This window comes from Xenia sp. Carnegie-2017, unplaced genomic scaffold, assembly GCF_021976095.1.
Source record: "Xenia sp. Carnegie-2017 unplaced genomic scaffold, XeniaSp_v1 HiC_scaffold_19, whole genome shotgun sequence".
NCBI lineage: Eukaryota > Metazoa > Cnidaria > Anthozoa > Malacalcyonacea > Xeniidae > Xenia > Xenia sp. Carnegie-2017.
The window spans coordinates 9945311-9964274 of NW_025813481.1; the positions used below are offsets into that span (position 1 = coordinate 9945311).

At 31.9% G+C, this 18964-nt stretch overlaps 1 protein-coding gene across 2 annotated transcripts in view; it reads left to right on the forward strand.

Annotated features, from left to right (window-relative positions):
- The first annotated feature begins 14074 nt into the window (after nt 1-14074).
- Nucleotides 14075-18964, forward strand: part of LOC124438686 (dynein axonemal assembly factor 5-like) — a 50260-nt gene continuing 45370 nt past the window's right edge. The window contains exons 1-5 of one of the 2 annotated variants that reach the window (XM_046988882.1): nt 14075-14231; nt 16294-16508; nt 16763-16997; nt 18314-18448; nt 18630-18778. In XM_046988882.1, the coding sequence (XP_046844838.1) occupies nt 14181-14231; nt 16294-16508; nt 16763-16997; nt 18314-18448; nt 18630-18778 (785 nt within the window). In that variant the 5' untranslated portion in view covers nt 14075-14180. The remainder of the gene's footprint in view (nt 14232-16293; nt 16509-16762; nt 16998-18313; nt 18449-18629; nt 18779-18964) is intronic. The other variant, XM_046988883.1, reaches the window with a different exon arrangement.

Here is an 18964-nt window from a genome sequence, read left to right on the forward strand (position 1 = left end):
CAATAATATGTTTTATATCCATTACAGGAGTTGTATTCAAATAAATCTTGAATTAATGGTTGGTATTTGTAATGACTGTACTATACTTAGAGCCAGGGTCTGTAAGATACACGTTCTCTGTTCTCAATAGAAATACCTGACAGGTGTTGCGTAAAATCCTGATTTATAGGCAATGTTTGTTTGATCTATGTATCCAAATATAATATTAATATACATAAATTATACACTAATCACCATGAAAAACATAGTTAGCTTTTTATTAATACCAAGCATCACTAACCATTCAAGATTTACTTGGAACAACTCTTTTAATGGTGATGAAGCTCTTAGTTGCTCGAGAAAAGCAAATTTATAATCGTGTGAAAGTGCAAGTTATACATATAAATAAACCATATATCATAATTTATGAACTGGGTTTTACAATTTCAATTGTAAGAGAATTTAACGACCCTCAAAACTAATAATACTTCCTCTTTTATTAACAACGCATCGTTTTGTATATTTCAATAAGTATAACAAACACAAATCTTAAATGTCCAAAGCATCGGTGATATATTTTAATATTGACAGCAGAGAACGTTGATTCATAGAACACATTCAAATGGGCATACATAGAAATAAAGAATTCCTGACAATTTTACATCAAGTTCTTTTAAATTTTCCATGCAAAAGTGTTTTTTATACCCGCGACTTTACTTGCATTATTTTACCCATGACACGACACTTTTTACTCGCGACCCGCGACAGTTACACTCATGCATAGAAGGGTTACTTGCGTCGGTAATCTTTGATGTAAGTGTGTCGCGCAGTTTGTTTGCGCATACCGGAAATTTAACGGCTGCCATTACTCTAGCCAGTAAAGTGTAGAATGTTCACTACGAAGGTATACGAAGTCGGAGTTGTAAAGTGTGTTAAAATGTAGAATTTGAGACTTATTTGCTTTGTTTTTTAATTTTGATTATGTAAGCTATTCGCAAAACAATGGCGTAACAAATGCGCATTCTTACAAACAGTTTTATAGCATTTTGGGATTCTACGGCCAACGGCCTATTGGTTTTAGTAGTATACGGACTTAATGGTGTCTAAAATGTTTCCACCAACACCTTCGCTCTTTGTGTGGACTGGCAATTTCTCTTTAAATACTTCTTTAAGTTTTATTATGTACTGCAGACAAGTAGAAGATTTGGAATGTCTGATTTGCTTTCTTCAAACGCTTTGAAGTGTCCAAATAACAGCCTATTATCATCCAGTTCAGTCCTATGAAAGAGCATTAGTGCATTTAAGAGTATTACGGAGTTTGAAACACTTCATAAGATCTAAGGAAACCTGACACATATCCATTGGCATTGTCTATCATGATGCTAGCTCCAACTGTTTAGCTCCTGGTAGTCAGTAAGGACCAATTGCTAAGGCATGCGGTTGTAGAGAAAGAGTGACTTTGACTGTCCACAAATAGTCATCATAAAAGGATGTTGAAATTTTATAACAAATTTTCAATCTAAAAAATAACCATATGAAATTGTAAGAAAAATCATATATTATAATACGTTTATCACATGTAAATGTGAATTTTTTTATTTCTTCCTTTAAAAATACATTTTTTTGGTTAACACGTAATATTTTTTCCTTATAATTTACAAATTCATTTATCGAATCAAAAGTTATTTTCTTTTTCCCATCACCTTTTAAAAAGAATCCTTTCGCATGCACTATTTCATTATTTTCATTTGTTTTATAAGAATAACTTTTCGGTCCTGTTGTTCAAAATGATACAATATATTTGTCATTATCAAATTCATTAGTAAGGTCACCTAGGTAGTTATCCATTTTAATATCATTATTTCCATCAACTAATATAAATTATCGAATCGGTATGATAATATAAAACTTTGTTGTTTAACTTTTGTAATATATTTAAAAGCTCTTATCTTGCATAAGTTGTTACAAACAAAGCAATAACAACATTACGATTACGTAAAATTGACGAACATGTTTCATTTTTTTATGTGTCGTTCTTAAAATATCCGAAGACATGATATTTAAAGAAGTTAATTCATTAGTATGATTGTTTGCTAAATACAGTAAATCATATAAGTTATTAATAAATGATACTGAAACTGCATTATCACTTTGTGCAAACTTTCCCCATAACGAATTTAAAATCATTTTAACAATTGTACAAATACATATATTTTTTGTAATACTATTTCTATCTAATTGAATTCCTTCGTGTTTGTAATAATATAAAATAATATCATTTAGTTTATTTTCACTAAACAGTTTTATCCTAATTATAGCATTCTGCTGGAAAACCACTATTTTCATCCTTCATTTTCATAAAGTTATTTACAAATCGACCGAAAATTTTACCTTTATTTTTATGATAAATTTTTTATATTCTAATTATTCTATAACCACATTCAATAACTTTGTTTATCTCAATACTATTCCATGTACTACACCTAAATGCTCTGTTGTCATCATTATGATTACACTTTTGATTTTTTTCCATAGCACAAGTGTAACACGATGTAAATATCAATTTATTATCAATGCGTAAGGGTAAAACGGGAAATAGAAGTTCACTCGGCGGTAATATACAGCATTTAAATAATCCAAACATACTAGCAACATCAATATTTAAGCATTCTTCCTCTAAATAAATTTCAGGCTGACTTAGAGGATATTCATATTTTTTTTGAAAATATGGGTTTAATAATATAAAGTCAATATATTTAATGGTTTTATTTTCCTTTACTTCATTATATAAACATGAAGGTGATGTTCTACCACCACATAATGCGTCACGCGGATGTAACGATAGCACATTAAAAGTTCCCCATTACTACTTTTATTTCACTAATAGTTTTTCTTTTAAATATCCACATTCCCTTATTTCGACTACGTTATAGTTATTATCAATTAATTGTTTTGAAAATTGTTTTGTTTGCTTTCTTAAAAAATACATTTTTTCTTTTTTCAGTGTATTATAATCATCATTATTAAATCAATTGATATACAGTATTGTTTTCTGCACAATATCCATCAACATATCTACCTAAAAGTTTTCTTTCTCAATTAATGGATAATTTGTATTGTAAAGTGTAGCATTTCATCTAATTCTAATTTAACTTTGCTTAACCAATATAATGCTATTAAACTTTGCATGGTATTACCCCTGTATCCAAATGAAGGGACTTGTGCAATTTTATTATCTTGTAAATAATTACTTCTGAATACTTTTAGTGTTAAACCAGCAATTGTTATGCATGATGTATCGTAGAGGTAAAATATTTGTGATGTTGTAGGTTGAATTTGAAAATTTTCTACATCTCAGTCTTAGTATATTAACATCATCATTACAATAATAATAAATTGCATCTCAAAATATTTTTTCACATTGTTTGTTATACCATGTGTCGAAATCATTTGTTTCACTTTCTAAAATATCAAAGTACTTTTTATGAATCATATTTTCCCTATATATCAAATCAAAAAATTTATATTGATGATATCCTTTTACAATATTATCAATTTCGAGTAATTTTGGAAATTTTGCTAATTTCATGGATAAAAATTAATAGCTATCAACAATTTGTAGATTAGTTTCTTTTATTTTTAAAGATAAAATTTTATTTCCATTCATAACAGTTTTGGAAATTAAATTTTTTTCTGCCAATAAGTATTTTAATAAAAATATTGTGTAAAATCTGGCAACATAATGTGTAATCCAAAAAGAATTTCTTTCTTCTAACAAAACTGAATTAGTCGTGATGATTCATCATTATTGTTACTATTGTACAAATTGATAATAACCACAGCAATAATGGGATCAATTGCTAAGTCAGTAAAATAATCTATATCAGGTAAAAATACTCAAAATTTTATAAAAAGGAATTTTCTTGCATTTAAACATATTTTATGAACAACATATTAGAATGGCTTCATTTAATTATCTTCATCAGTTTTAGTTTCAATATCAAAGAAAAATGATGTTGGTGTACGCTCATAGGCTTAAGTGAGACAAAAATTTAGGATTTAAGATTAAGCTATAGTTAGAATCCTTTAACCATAAAAATAACTTTATCACTTATGTGAAAAGATTCGTGGTTATTCACTCTTGAATCATAAATTATTGTATATAATTTGTCTTTAGAAAAAATTAGCAAATGAAAATTATCTTTTTTTAAGTAGTTTTCATAATCTATATTTAGTTGGTTAATGGAAGCACTTCCTTCTGGTAATTTAGCTTCTTTATAGAATGTTTCGTCTACAGTAACTATTTCATCAACTGATTTTTAAATTTATTTTTAAATTTTGATAGTTTATCGTCACTATTAATAAAAAGTTTTTCAATTAATACAGCCACAGCGAAGCAACGATTGTCATATTGAATTTGTAACTTATCACACTTAATTTTTAAAATGCCTTTTCTGATTTCTCTTTGATGCTTCAATACTGGACGATTTGTTTTAACATCCTCCCTACTCTCATCATCAGCATTTAAGTTATAAATTAGCTTTTGTTTTCTTTATCGAATTGGTCTTTTTCCTAAATAAGATTTTCTCATTTTTATATTCATTTTGAACAATCACAATACATGCATTATTTTCCCAATCGATATTTAAAAATTCTGAAATGATACTTTGTAAATTATGTTCAAAAGAATGTAGTAATCTTTGTATAGAGAATGCCTATAAAGGTAATAAAGCTGTCGAAAAAGGTGTAAATGGAGCTTTTTCGAAAAAAAGTCTATCTACATCATTCTTAGAATTTACAGATAATTTTGCCATAATAAGCAAATATTGCAATATTTTTGAAAATTGTTTCAAAAAATTGGATGAATTGTTGAAATGGTTTTTTTTATAACAATTTGATATATGTCATCCTTAACTTCACCATTTAATGTAAAAATGTTTTTTTATATTGTAAAACAATTAATTTTTTATTTTTTTTGATATATTCAATTTTTCATAAATTTTTGAATGAAATGTACTAACTATTTTCATTATTTCACAATTTTATTTTTTTATTTGTATAGAGTCACAGCTATATTCAAAACAGAAATGTGTAAATTCGAGAGATTATATTTGCGCACTAATAATAACTCAAACAAAATTCACTTGTCATCATCACATCTATTAAACATTTATCTCCAATATGCCTGTCTGGTACAATCTGACACTGACTTTAACAGAATATAAAATATTAATTTTTATTATAACTTAGATGTAAAATTTTTTCCACCTTTTTAATATATTTAATACTCAATGCTGTTTTTGCTATGACAAAAATCGCCAGTTTTAATGTATAGAGTAACAACTAAATTAAAAACAGAATTGTGTAAAGTCGAGAGATTATATTTTCGCACTAATAATAACTCAAACAAAATCCACTTGTCATCATCACATCTATTAAACATTTATCTTCAATATACCTGTCTGGTACAATCTGACACTGACTTAAACAGAATCTAAAATATTAATTTTTATTATAACTTAGCTGTAAATTTTTTTCAACCGTTTTAATATATTCAATACTCAATATGGTTTTTGCTATGACAAAAATCGCCTGTTTTAATGTATAGAATCACAGCTAAATTCAAAACAGAATTGTGTAGAGTCGAGAGATCATATTTGCGCACTAATAATAACTCAAAACAAAATCCACATTGTTCTCTGCTTTGACTCTGATTCTGCATTTTGAAATTTTCATAGTTAAATTACAAAATGTTTACAAAGATTGCTGGAAGAAGGAAATAAAGAAATTCCACAGTAAGGACTTATTTATTGTGCCTAGAACAGGCGTTTTGGGTGCAAAAAAATCTTATTCATTTTTGAAAGTGCTACACTACTCTACTTTTAACGATAACAATATTTAACTTAGTAAGCTGTGTAATGAGTAATCGTGGTTCTTCGCAAAGAAACCACGCCACGGCATTGCTATCCGACAAAGAATTGGCAGACGATTATGTGTAATGGTACTGTCAAATAACTAAAAATTCTCATCCTTGAAGACATCACAATCTATGACCGTTGTTATTAGTAAACAAAGTACCAAACCAAAAGGTGTAGTCCGTGTAGTGATGTTTTTAATCTGAATTGTACGATATGCGGTGTTAAATCAATGTATTCCGTTCTTTATGAGTTGTTCTAAAACATTCTACTCCTGAAACATCTTTCATTTCACTCGTATTACAAAATATATAATATGCAATAAAGTGGGTACAACAGTAATGGTGGCCCTTGTCTACTTCCGGCTTCAGCAATCTTAATGCATGCGTTATTCAGTACTATTTACATATCATTGGTTGTTCTAGTGTGTTTGCACGTGACGTCACAGCTTTTATGTCCGCTATTGTGGGGGAGTAAAGAACCAGCATGGCGGCTGTATTATTTTCTAGGAATAATTTTTAACTGGTTTTATTCTGGAATTTTTAGTAGTGAAGATTGAGAGCCTCCTTGTAGTGATCATTGAGCACTAGCATGTTTTGTGAGAAGAGTATTGATAAGTTTTCTTGCGTATTTGTCGCATAACATTTTTACTTCTTACTGTTCATGTGGTTTGATTTTGTATCATCCACAACTTACTTGAGAAAACTTAATATTCTTTATAGCATTACGGACTCAAAGTAACGTAAAATTCTAAAGCATTGAAATTTTGACACTGTATAAACCATATATTTTTTATGAACTTAGTCAATAAAAAGAAAAGCTATTCCATAAAACAGTATTTCATCACTGTATCTTCTATGGAAACTGAAAACTTGCATGCTAACAATAGCCACCAAATATTTATTCGGCAAATTCAAACTTAAAATCAGGGCGGATCTAGGATTTTTCAAACATCAGTCATGGAACGCCGGCAACAATCTGGTATGAGCCGTAGATCAGCACACTTTGACATCTCTACATGAAGTTGGAAAAGGAGACAATATGTGACATGGCACAACATTTCATGTATGTGAAATACTCAGGTTTAATGCCATTCCAGTCAAATTGTCACAATAAAAAGCTTCATGGATCAGAAAGACACATAATCACAGGTTATAGTAAACAGTGTCTCATGTAATCAATATTACTTTTCTCAAATCTTAAAGAATGTGTAGTATAACTGTCCAATGATTGAATGGTTTGAGTTATGAGCTTGATTATGTTGGATCAGTTGCTTATCAGTCGAAATCGGTTTGTTAAATATTGTCATTGGATTATTCTTTTAACATTTACCACAAAAACCTTATTTTAGAAGTGTTATTGGCAACCTTCATGCGACAAACGTTCAAGTATTACAATAATTACTCATTCTTGTTTTGAGACAACACTGATAGGTTTCAGACAAGAATAAAGATCTAGGAAAACTTACTCACAAAATTGCCCTCTCGATGTTTATTTTCCATGTATAAGAGCTATAAGTTGGACAAGGTTAGCTCATAACTCAAATTACAAATAGAGCAACTAGTCTGGTCTGGTTACATTTGTAGGGATTTGATAGCAAATTATATTTTAAAAAACACTCTGTTAGTTTCGTTTTCATGACTAAAATGTCCTTTTCATATCTGTTTTGTTGGCAGTTCATAATATTATATGTTAATAGATATGCTAAAATAGCTCACAGTTCGCTAACAAGCAATTTCATACACGATGGACATACCCTGGACTAGAATTTTATCATATCCATCCTGTCTCGATGATTCTATTATATATATATATATATCCGAAGACAATATTTTAGAGGATTCTTCCGCGAGCTGTGTATGTTTAGAGCCAACAAAACAGAATTTTCAAGTCAAAGTTTCTCAATCGAAAGTAACAACGTCATGATCCAAATACATTTTGATTTTTGATATTTTCCCGTTTTTCGACATGCAAGCGACTCCCAGTATACTTGGCAATTCTCTTAACAATCCATTTCTTTTATTTTACTTCTCAATATATTAGGATTTTTAGCAGAACTTTGAAATATAACTCATCTCCATCATAAATAAGTACTATATTTACTAGCCAAGAGGGTATTACAGTAAAGGCCGCCACCGCAAAAACGCACTTACTTCCGGCGTCAACTTTTCTTTGCAGCTAGTATTACTATGCGTTATCCAGTAGTATTTACTCATTAATGATAACAAAGAAAACGCTGTTTTCTGGTAATTTTTGTATTTCCGAGCAAAATTATTTCACCCCAGTCCTTTTGGTTGTCAGTTATCGGCTTCTACGAGGATGTTTTCTATAACTATGGACGAAGGGAACTATTTGTAGGCTACCTATGAATACAGATGTACGTCGTTTTTTTCCAGCGTCAAACTTGTTGGCTCGATACCAATGCTCGATACTCTCTAGTCTATACAAGAAATTATGGCATTGTTAATCTCAAAGGTTCACCATCGAGACAAAAGTTAGCTTATTCGTTGTCATTACTTTTTTGCTTCTTTTCATGCATTGGGCTTTTCTCGCCACAACTATAGGATTTGTGCACTTGTTGCTTTATAAAAATTAATAATAAGTCTTTTCTGATATTTACGGCTTGACTTATTGTATATTATTTTCTGTAATTGATTTTCCTATTATATTTTAAAAAGACTCAAGTTTTTGCATAAGTTTGATAAATAAAAACAATTAATATCGCATGAAGTAACAAGTAACAAGTAACCTGTTTGTGGTGTGCTGAAGTGGAACTGCATCAAATTCTTGTAACGTTGTAAAGTTGTAAACTTGTGTTCACATTTTTATTTTGTTGTACTGATAAATGAATTGGGGAAATGCAAATATTCATCAAGACACTTCTGCCTGCAATTTTTTCTTCTGAGCATCCACATTTGGTGCTGCATTCATACAAGAATAATAAAGTGCATGTGACATGTTAAAGCAAGGCCATGAATCCAAATAAATGAAACAGATTTGGTGTACTTTTATGCTAAAAGCTTTAAAGCTTTCTACAAATTATAATGTTATTAAATTGTGCTACCGCTTTACCACCATCTCATGAAAAGAAATAAGAAGAAAATAATTCGAAGAAAAACTTTGAAAAGTCAAGAAAGTTTTCTTTCAAAAAAGCAGCAAATAATGCAAATGAAAATGTCCATTTTGTACTCTAATAGGCAAATTAGCTCAATATTTTTTTGTAAACCAAAAACTGAAAATTAGAAGAAATAAATATCACTGTGTTTTTAAAGTTACATCCCTGATACTTTAATGCTTTATTGTAGCATGCATTAGCTATTAGTAACATTCAAACAATACTCTACTAAAACATTTATGATAAAGATATGACATGACGACATTAAGCAATATAACACTCAATGGATTTTACAGTTGGAAGTTATACATCTACAGTGAGTCAGTACCCAATCTCAGTACCCAATATTCACATAAACACAAACTTTATGACCAATTTGACAATCACATTTTACACGTTTTTTGAATTGACATTTCATCAAGTGTAAGAACACTAACAACCTTTTTGCCATTTTTCTTTGATTCTCGAACTTTAATTTCAAAGCATTCAAGGCATCCTTGGTGAATCTATTGTCTCCTCTATAGAATTTGACCGTGATCAAATTAAATAACTCTAGATAGGCAAGACAATGAATCATTTGTCTTTTCAATTTTATCGTTTTTTCGTCACTTTTCCTGGTCAATAACGTCTTCCAATTATCTTTGCAACCAGATCTTCACTGCATGGTGTAACCAAATAGGAGAACATAACAAGCTCTTCTTCAAATGATGTGTACTGTTTATGCTGATCGCTTCTTTTTGGTATCTACTCACTAAGTAAATGTGCCGGGTCTTTTTGGCGTCAGGAAAACTATTTTGCAAATAAATTGGTTAATTTACGATTTCACACATAAAGAATTAACAGAAAAGTATGCTGCGTTTTATAAAAAAACAGGAAAACATCAGTATATATGTTCGAGGCATGTTTATATTTATGGAGCATTGAACTAAAATACATCTGTAACAATAAGTCAGGGGGGTAAAATGAAGCTGGATTTTTTTTATTTTTGCAGGTCGTGCCAGTCCTTTTGTAAAAATAATTCAAAAAATAGCATTTCTATGTTTGTAAAATTTCAAAAGTAAGCCTTGCGATAGTTTTTTGAAATAACATTGAATTTAAAGAATATTAGTCAAAATTATAGAATGTCAAATAAAATCGGCCGAAAGTCATAGAATTGCTGAGAAATTTTGAAGCAAAGACAAAAATTACGAAAAGTCTGCGCGATGTTTGTTGCTTTTTCTGAGTTTTTGAAAGTTCTAGGCATACCCAACCGTTAAACCACCTAAATATTGTCGGTCCATTTTAAATACACAAGCCTATAAAGTTTTGTAAAAATCAAGCGTTTTGCCAAAGAGAAAAATGTGTTTTTTTAGAAGCATTTTTGATGCCATGAAAATACACTTACAGCAAATATACATACAGGTCAGTGTCATAAAGTAAAGTGAAAGATCTACGCAAAAAGTGTTTTTAAAAAGCTATTTATTAATGTAAATGCATAAGAATCCAGAAAATATTTCAAAAAAGCAACACTCCATGTCTGTGAAAAGCAATTATTGAGAGAAAAAGAAATTGAAAACAATGCATATCACGGCGGGCCGATTGAGCTTGGCAGCTCTTACGAAAACAATAATGAAATAAACAAGGAAAAATTGTGTGACATCAAACAAAATGTACCATAGAAGCATTATTATAACGTAAATGGCATGAACCATACACGAAAAAGTTGTATAAAATGCTGCGAATATTCAAATGTTTTATATAGAATTCATATTTTTTAACATTTAGTTCCGTCTTGTAAAATTGAATTAGTTTGTTGATTGATCGTCCTCGATTCTTGTTGAATATATTTCTCCTCAAAATATCTTCCTGCAGCATGAACCAATTCTGTTAGATGCAATTTCAAAGCCCAAAATGTGTAAAAAACGACAATAAATCATTTTTCATGTTTTTCTTCTTCTAAGAAGCCTAAAGAAGCATCGGTCGCCAAAAACACGCATTATTTCAGGGGGGAGTTTGAAAAATTTTAGATGTATTTTGGCTTCAACCAATCATAGGAGTTATTGTTCCAGATGTATTTTAGTTCAATGATATGGAGTTAGCCTTTCAGTTGTATCATTGAACTAAAATACATGGAACGCTACCTGTAATAGAAAAGCCTAATAATTTTTTGAAGCCGAATTTTACACCCAGACACGCGTGTGTAATCAATAAATTTTCACTACGCGAGAGAATCTTGAAACAGAAAACACGCGCGTTTGGGTGTAAGATTTGGCTTCAATTATTTTCTTCTGGTAGCGTTCCATTTTAGTTCAGTGAGTTGTATTAGAGTTCACGGGTTAGAATAGAAAATAGTGCTAATCTGTAGAATCCTGTGGTGATTATAAGGATGAAAGTCAGGTGTGGTCACTGATATGTATATCACACTGGATAACGCCTCCATGTATGAAATATAGTAAGATAATTGAAGCCGGAAGTTTGCTCATCTGATTATAACCTTCGGGGGGGGGTATCGGTCCACTTTAATATACATTTGTATTACAAAATCACAGTTTTTGCGTTTTTATTCGTTCTACAAACTTTTGATTCGAGGAAAATTTTTCTAAAAGGGACAGAACAACCGGCAACGATATTTAATCCTAAAAAGTTTGTCTTCTTGGCTTTATAATGGCAGAAAATTGAGATGGTACAAGGTCGACCTGCATTGTTTTGAAACAAACTAGGAAATTATATGATCCTACTACTGCTACCAAAATTTCATTTTCAATGACGTTTATAGAAGATTGCTAAAATTTACTTATTTAAGAACACTTTGTTATTCATATCGCTTATCATAATAATTTCAAATGACGTCTTTATTATATCAGTGAAGAAACAAATCAAATCGACATAGAAAAATAATCATAAAGACATTTTAATGTACAATAGTAAGAATATGCGAAAGTACCTCTCTGTGTTATATTAAGCGAAGCAAAGTTTTCAACCAGTTCCTATGTGAACAACTTCAATATCGATGAATATATTGAAGATATGAATACCTTTGTTCTTACATTGTTGCAAATTTGTAATTTAAGTATTCATCTTCAAAAAATGCCTCACACGGCTGTAATTGTCCTCGTCACCTTCAACTTTCAAATTTCAATACAACTTGCCATTTTACTTTTCAGTCGTTACAAAGCCCAAAAAAAAACAGAGTTTCGCAAGAGATGCGTTATCCAGTCTAATACACATATCAGTGGGTGTGTATTTGACTCTACTATAAGTTTATAACTTAAGATGGGTGCATGAAAGTTTATACTGCAATATTTACATATTTTCATATTTTGATGTAAAAAACAGTATTATAAAAATATGAAATTACTCGCCATCTCAAAACGAACTAGCACCAGTGCATGCATGGTTTCCTTTTAGCCGCCATCTTTAATTTATTTCCGATTGTGTAAAATAATATATTTCAAAGTAAAGGGCGGTTTGCTGGGTGGAAAATAGGGAGCTTAAGCAAGAGTACGACTCAGTGAACTCGACATTTGAATAACTGGAATGATAACCGAAGCCAAAAATTGAAGCCAAAAAAAACATTTGTCGTCATCATTTGTCATTACACGTCAGGCTCTAGTCTCTCGCGTATTCATTTTAATTTTTTTAATCATTTGTCGCTTGGTAATGGTAGAGTTCAGATCTTGATCAGAGCGTAAAAATAACGAAATTTTTGGAATGAAAAGGTTCACGGAAAGTGAATCAAAGTGATAAATCGAAAAGCAAGGTCAGGTGAACTTAGCCGATCTGCTATTACGCTGCGGTTTTCCTTTAAAATATATCAAAGTCTTTAAGGATATTCAATTATTGATATCGAGATGACAACCATTTAGTACTTGAAACACTATCAAAATCGATGAAAATGACAATCGCTTTGTAAAAGTAAAATGCGAGTTATAGACTCCATATTTTTATGAAACTGGATATTCAAGTTTCTTTTTTCGGAAAACAGATCTTTAAATCCACTTAAAAGACAAAAAAGACAAACACTGTCTGACACCGTTTGAAAATTTACCTTCCGATGTAAGAAAAATTTTTGCTTGAATATTTTCTCGTCATATTTTCTTATTGTGTTGTCTTTTTAGCATACAGTGTAATTTTCAGTTGGCTTTTCCTCTTAACAAGTTGTAAGTTACAACGAAATCACTGTAGTAAAGTTTCAGCTGTTAAAAATAACCTTTTGCGAAGAGTTGGCCTCGTGTGTTATTTGTCGTGATGTTGTTTATATGTTTATGCTTTTGCAATTTGTATTCAAATTTATATTGGCCGTGTATGTTTGGCACTCAGGGGAATGAAACTGACGTACAAACCGCGTGAATATTTGACATTGAAGGACTGGAACTGACGTACAAACCGCGCAAGAGACTAGGACTTTAGCTTCAATTTTATATCTATAAAATGTATTGTCGTTATCATTCCAGATATATATATATGTGGAGTTCACTGGTACGACTACGACGAGTGCGAAGTTTGACCGTGTAAGAGAATGGCACGAGGAATTTTGTTGTCGTTGTCGCTTCGTTAAAATTTTGTTTTAGTTGTAAACAACAAAACGAGCCTTTTTATTGTGTAAAACACCGAAGTGTGCGAAACAGCTACGGTTCTATTTGTCAATAATGATATCAACGAATCGGTAATACTGGTTTTGCGAGAATATAGGACTCTTTAGACTGAAAAATCTTCACTATTTTAAGTTTTATGTACGAAATATTTGTACTATTGTATTGTTTGTTTACCTTTCACTTTGCGTACGAAATACATGAAAGTTTTGCAGATCATATTTTCCTTTTTAATGTACATCTGCGCTAAAAAAGGTTCTAAATTAAAGCCTGGTTGCTCGAAAATAGTACTGTAAACTAATTTCTTACAGAATGAAGAAATTTACCTACTTTCTTTGCTTAAAGACATGGTAGTCGCGATTACGAATTTTTTTACAAAACATCGTACTCAGATTGATGACGGCTACGTGTTTTGTTGTCGCAACAATGTTATCGTGCCAAAATGACGTAAATCGTACTCGTAGTCGTACTCCTAGTCTTTGTTAAAGCTCCCTAATAGTGCTAACCTTGGTACCTTCGCTGTAAAATTGGATCCTGTAAAATTGAGTCCCGTGATCCTGTAAAATTGAATCCCGTGGTACCTTCACAATAGTGAACAAGATGGCGGGTGATTTGAGTTCACGAAAGGATCAGATATCAAATTCATTACAAGTAAGACGAAGTAGAATGTTTGTTTGCTATGTTTGATATTTCATTTTAGTTTCGAGTTTTTTAGTGGATATTGTTTAATGCAAGACTTGGGCTTTACAAAAAAAATTTCGAATGTGAAATGTTAGTTCTGCGCCAACTAACTTGGGCGACTTGACTCAAGTATTCAACACATTTTCTCAAATGAAAATATTCTTACGATGTCTAGAATGAAAAAATGACTTTTTTATTTCACACCAAAATGTTTCGTTATGTATTTTTTGTAATTTCGTAAAAAGGCTATGCCTTCTGCGAGTTAAAATTTCGGCATCACAGAAATTTCCTTGCTGCAACACAATGGCTTACACATTCAGAATTAGCTGTTGTAGAAACAAGTAATGCATAACAATGAAAATTTATACGGCAAGATACGAACAGTTGTGATGTTGCATCCTCAATATTTGACTTTCTACCATCACTTTGATCATCTACATTGGACTTTCTATCTTTTATTTTATGGATTTGTAGTCATACCAATGGAAGCTTCTGCTTTATTTAATCTTAAAACAAACCATCCAAAAAAGCAATCTTGCTATGTTCCAGTGCAGTAATCTTTGAAGTTTTTTTCTGGGGCAGAGATAGGGCTTAGACTCAGGGCTGATGGCATATAGGGAAATTTGTAATGAAGTCTCTGAAATGCTATTTCGTGGAAGGATTTAAAGCAGTTGAAGGGGTTAAAACATTTTACTGAAATTGTACTCTATATGGCAAAGAGCATATTTTTGCCAGAATGTTTACATAACAATGATTGATTACTAAATAATTTCTGGGTAGCACCAAGTTTAGAAAACATTTAATAAAAATGATGATTTTTTAAGCAAACATGTTTCAACGTTAACAAAATACCATCTTCTCTCTGCCATTTTCAATATGCAAGTTTCCCTCTGCCTAACTTTGACATCCGAGATACATATATCATTGAAGAGATGTAACGAACTAAGGAAAATTGATAAGGGCCTGATAAATGAAATCGAGAAATTTTGATTATTGCTATTTTTCTTTCTCCATCAGTTTTCCTTTTCTCCCACTGTGTCCCAGATCTGAATCTTTTTTTCTTTCTGTTATCAATTTTTTTATAAGAATTCAAGGCATTCCATTCCAGGTTATTGTCTTTAACTTTTCTTCATTATTATGTCTATAGCATACTCACATCTCCCTATCTGTGAGCGCAACTCGAAACATCTCTATGATTTCAGTACATATCTTCACTGAAATTCCACACTTTAATCTTGGGCTTCATCCTTTTATCCTTGCTACATATATGGGCCATCTAAAACATTGAGTAATCTGTTTGTGTGATTTTGCAAACATTTTGTAATGAAGTGAATGGTTTGAACCTGTAGTATTGCCCGGGTTCATGGAGTCTTAAGGACTGTTGGTGTTGATGTTGACAACCTTAGAGGTAGTCATCTTACTCCTCACTTGTTTTGAGAAAATCTCTAGAATCTTAGGTCATACTTGATAACGAAGTAAAGCCCGCTGCCAAGTTTTATAGGTGATGTTTCCCCGCCATTAAGAATACTGTAAAGTCTGCCTGGGACGCCCCTTCTATTACATTTCAGCAAGCAAAATCCATTACAACCTATCAATAACAATCCTGTGTTCATACCTCTTGCCCGGTTTGAAAGATGGCTCTCGGGATTTCAGCAATACAATTTTCAAGTCATTTACAGGACATGTTGCACCGAACCGGCGTAGCTACTTCTTATCCAGTCTTCCTCAATTAAGATTCCTAAACGCAGTATCGCTGAAGAATGTATCACGATTGTTATGATGAATGCAGCGCAATTTGCCTTTCAAATAGTTTTAGCATTTTACAAAATCGAACCTGCATACACTTCTACCATCCTAAATCTATTAAGTATATATTAGCAATCCTCAAGATTTTAAATATGGCTTGTAGCCAAACCCTGATTGCATGGTGTTGTTGAAAAAGTATTTGTGAAGTTTTATACAGTTTTTTTCTTCTACTAATCACCTACAAATAAGATTAATGCGAACGTAAAACATTGTGATATTTTTATAGATGATTCAACGAGACGTCAATTGTCTGTGCGAAAATAACAAATCAACAAGAAGACGAGCTATAGAGAAAATTACGAAAGAAATGCTCCGAAAAGCCCCACCACTCAAAGCTGATATTCTGCAGGGTTGTTTTGAGTCGATACTGAAACCTGTTCTTAAGCTATTTTCAGATCCATCAGAAAAATGCCGAGAATTATCAATACAGTTTGTATTGGAGTAAGCCTTCAAAACTTGTTGCATGTATTTGTAAAATATATTTTGTTGCTTTTAAGGCAGTGACTTGGAAAAGGCTCGACTTAGCTTAGCTCATTAAACATGAAGCAAAATAAGAAAAATATGCGCTAATATTTCTTCATATTTTTGTTTGTCGATAACACGACAAAGAGAATAACAAATCTCATAGTTTCAAATCTCATAGTATGTATATGATTTAAATATTATTTTTTAATGTATACCTTTTTTGCATGTAGCTCATCTACCCGCCTTGAAGATATGACACCATTTCTACCATATGTCATTCCTGTTTGCGTTCAACGTTTGGGTCAACAAGAAATTGTAGAGACCTGCGAAGAACTCCGCTTGTTGATCATGGAATTGCTGACTGCACTCGTCGTAATCTGTAAAGAAAACATAGCCTTATATGTCGATGACTTTGTGACGACTTTATGTAAAGCAATCGCTGATCCATTTCATCACGTAAAGAAGGTATCTCATGCATAAAGTCAGTGTCTCTACTCGTGGTATACGCATGGTCGTTAATTTCATTCATATATATTTGTATGGAACGAAGCGACGTAGAGTCGTAGTGAAAATTGTCTGTGGGATAGTCAAACTAACGCTTTGGTGTGTGTGTGTGTGGGGGGGGGGGAGGGGGTTGCATAGGACGTATTTCTTAGATTACCTTACCGCAATAATTTTTCAAAGTTCAATTCAAAGTTCAGTTTTAACATGGCATGTTCACTGCGCATTTATCATAGTCATTGCAGAATCATCGTTCTGCATGTCTAAACTACAGAAATTGCGTTTTTCATGATGCGAGTTCTAAAATTATTTATGGTGAGAGATAGTCAAAATCACAGTTTAAGGGCTTTTTAGTATATTTTTTACGTATATTTCCCATTAACATGAAAGAAAACAAAAAAAAATGGGACTGCTGTTTTTTAAGTGTGTAGGTTTGCAAAATGACGTCACAACAGGGCAAGCTTTTCGTGCGAAATACAACTATACACAGACAATCTTGACGAAAAAGCCATGTTCTGCCCACTATGTCTCTATAATAGAAGCAGTAAATGACATAACGAGAAGAAATTCACTATTTTTTCATTATCTGAATAATTTTGTTGCTTAAAATATGCAAAGTGCACAGAAAAAACAAATATTTTAACATGATTAAAGTTATTAGATGCAAGACGTTCTGACTTTTATATTCGCGATCAAATTCATCTTCACCGATAAAAACATTTGGACTATTATTACCATCGTCACCTCCACTAAACATATGCAGCTCAGTATTTAATGACGACTTCCATTTACCCAAATCGTCTTGTGCAAATTGATCGTGTTCCTTGTCAAAAGCTGCCATCTTTAAACTAATGCCCTGTTGTGACGTCACGCATCTTCCTGAAATGAACTTATAGATTGCGGCGACTATATTTTAAATCAAGAAATAAAAGATGTTTAATGTGTTTTCTCAGGCTTATGCAAGCTGAGCAGACCTTTGCATCTGCTCAAGAGTTCTCACCAACGTGTCCGTGGCTTGCATAAATTTGTGCAAACACGAAAATAGCAATGATGCGAAACAGACAAGTCAAAAACAACCGTATTAATTTTACCTCTAACATGTATTCTTTGCAAATTCGCTTTGATTGATTCAATTGATTGAGCTCAGATCGGTTTGCACAATCACCGCTCGCGTTTTATTGTTTTTGTTTTATTAAGTGGTTTAAGAAAAGTTTTATGAAGAATTGAAGACGTCAAAATGAATAAATGTCAAAATGAAAATTTTACAATTTTTGGTACAGGAAGGCTGCAAGTGCATTTGCCTTTTGGCGAAAATGATACCAAAGCAGTTCTACTGTCAGGCAGAAGTTTTTGTGAAGCCCTTAATGCTTGTAATAAGTCATCAACATTCCAAAGTCAGACTTGCTGTGATAGAGGTAAATGCATTTAAAATGACAATTTGTCATAGCCAATTTTTCAACAGATTTTAAGAATAACTTTATTCATGAATGTCGTGAGCTATCGAAGTTGTTGCTTGAACAAAGTTATAAATGCACATCTTTTCCAGGTTTCGTGGTATACTTTCATCTACATTACTTCCTTTTTTGACTTTTTCAGACTATCGGCGTAGTAATACAAGGTAGCGACGGGAAAGATGTCGACATTGCTCTTCCTCATTTGGCTCAGCGAACGTTTGATGACAATCCTGCTGTAAGAATGATGGTCTTCTCTGTTGTTGGTAAATGGTTGCTTCATCTAAGAGATAGGTAACTGAACAACGTCGGCACTTTTTTCTTTTCTAAAGGTGCGTTTACACCATAGATATAGTAGGTCTAGATTGCTGACGAGCCGCCATATTGCGTGACATTCATGATAAATCCAAGATGGCGCGGGAACCCCGCAAAAAACATAGTTACTCTAAAGCAATTGATGTTTTTCGCAATTTACTTCTT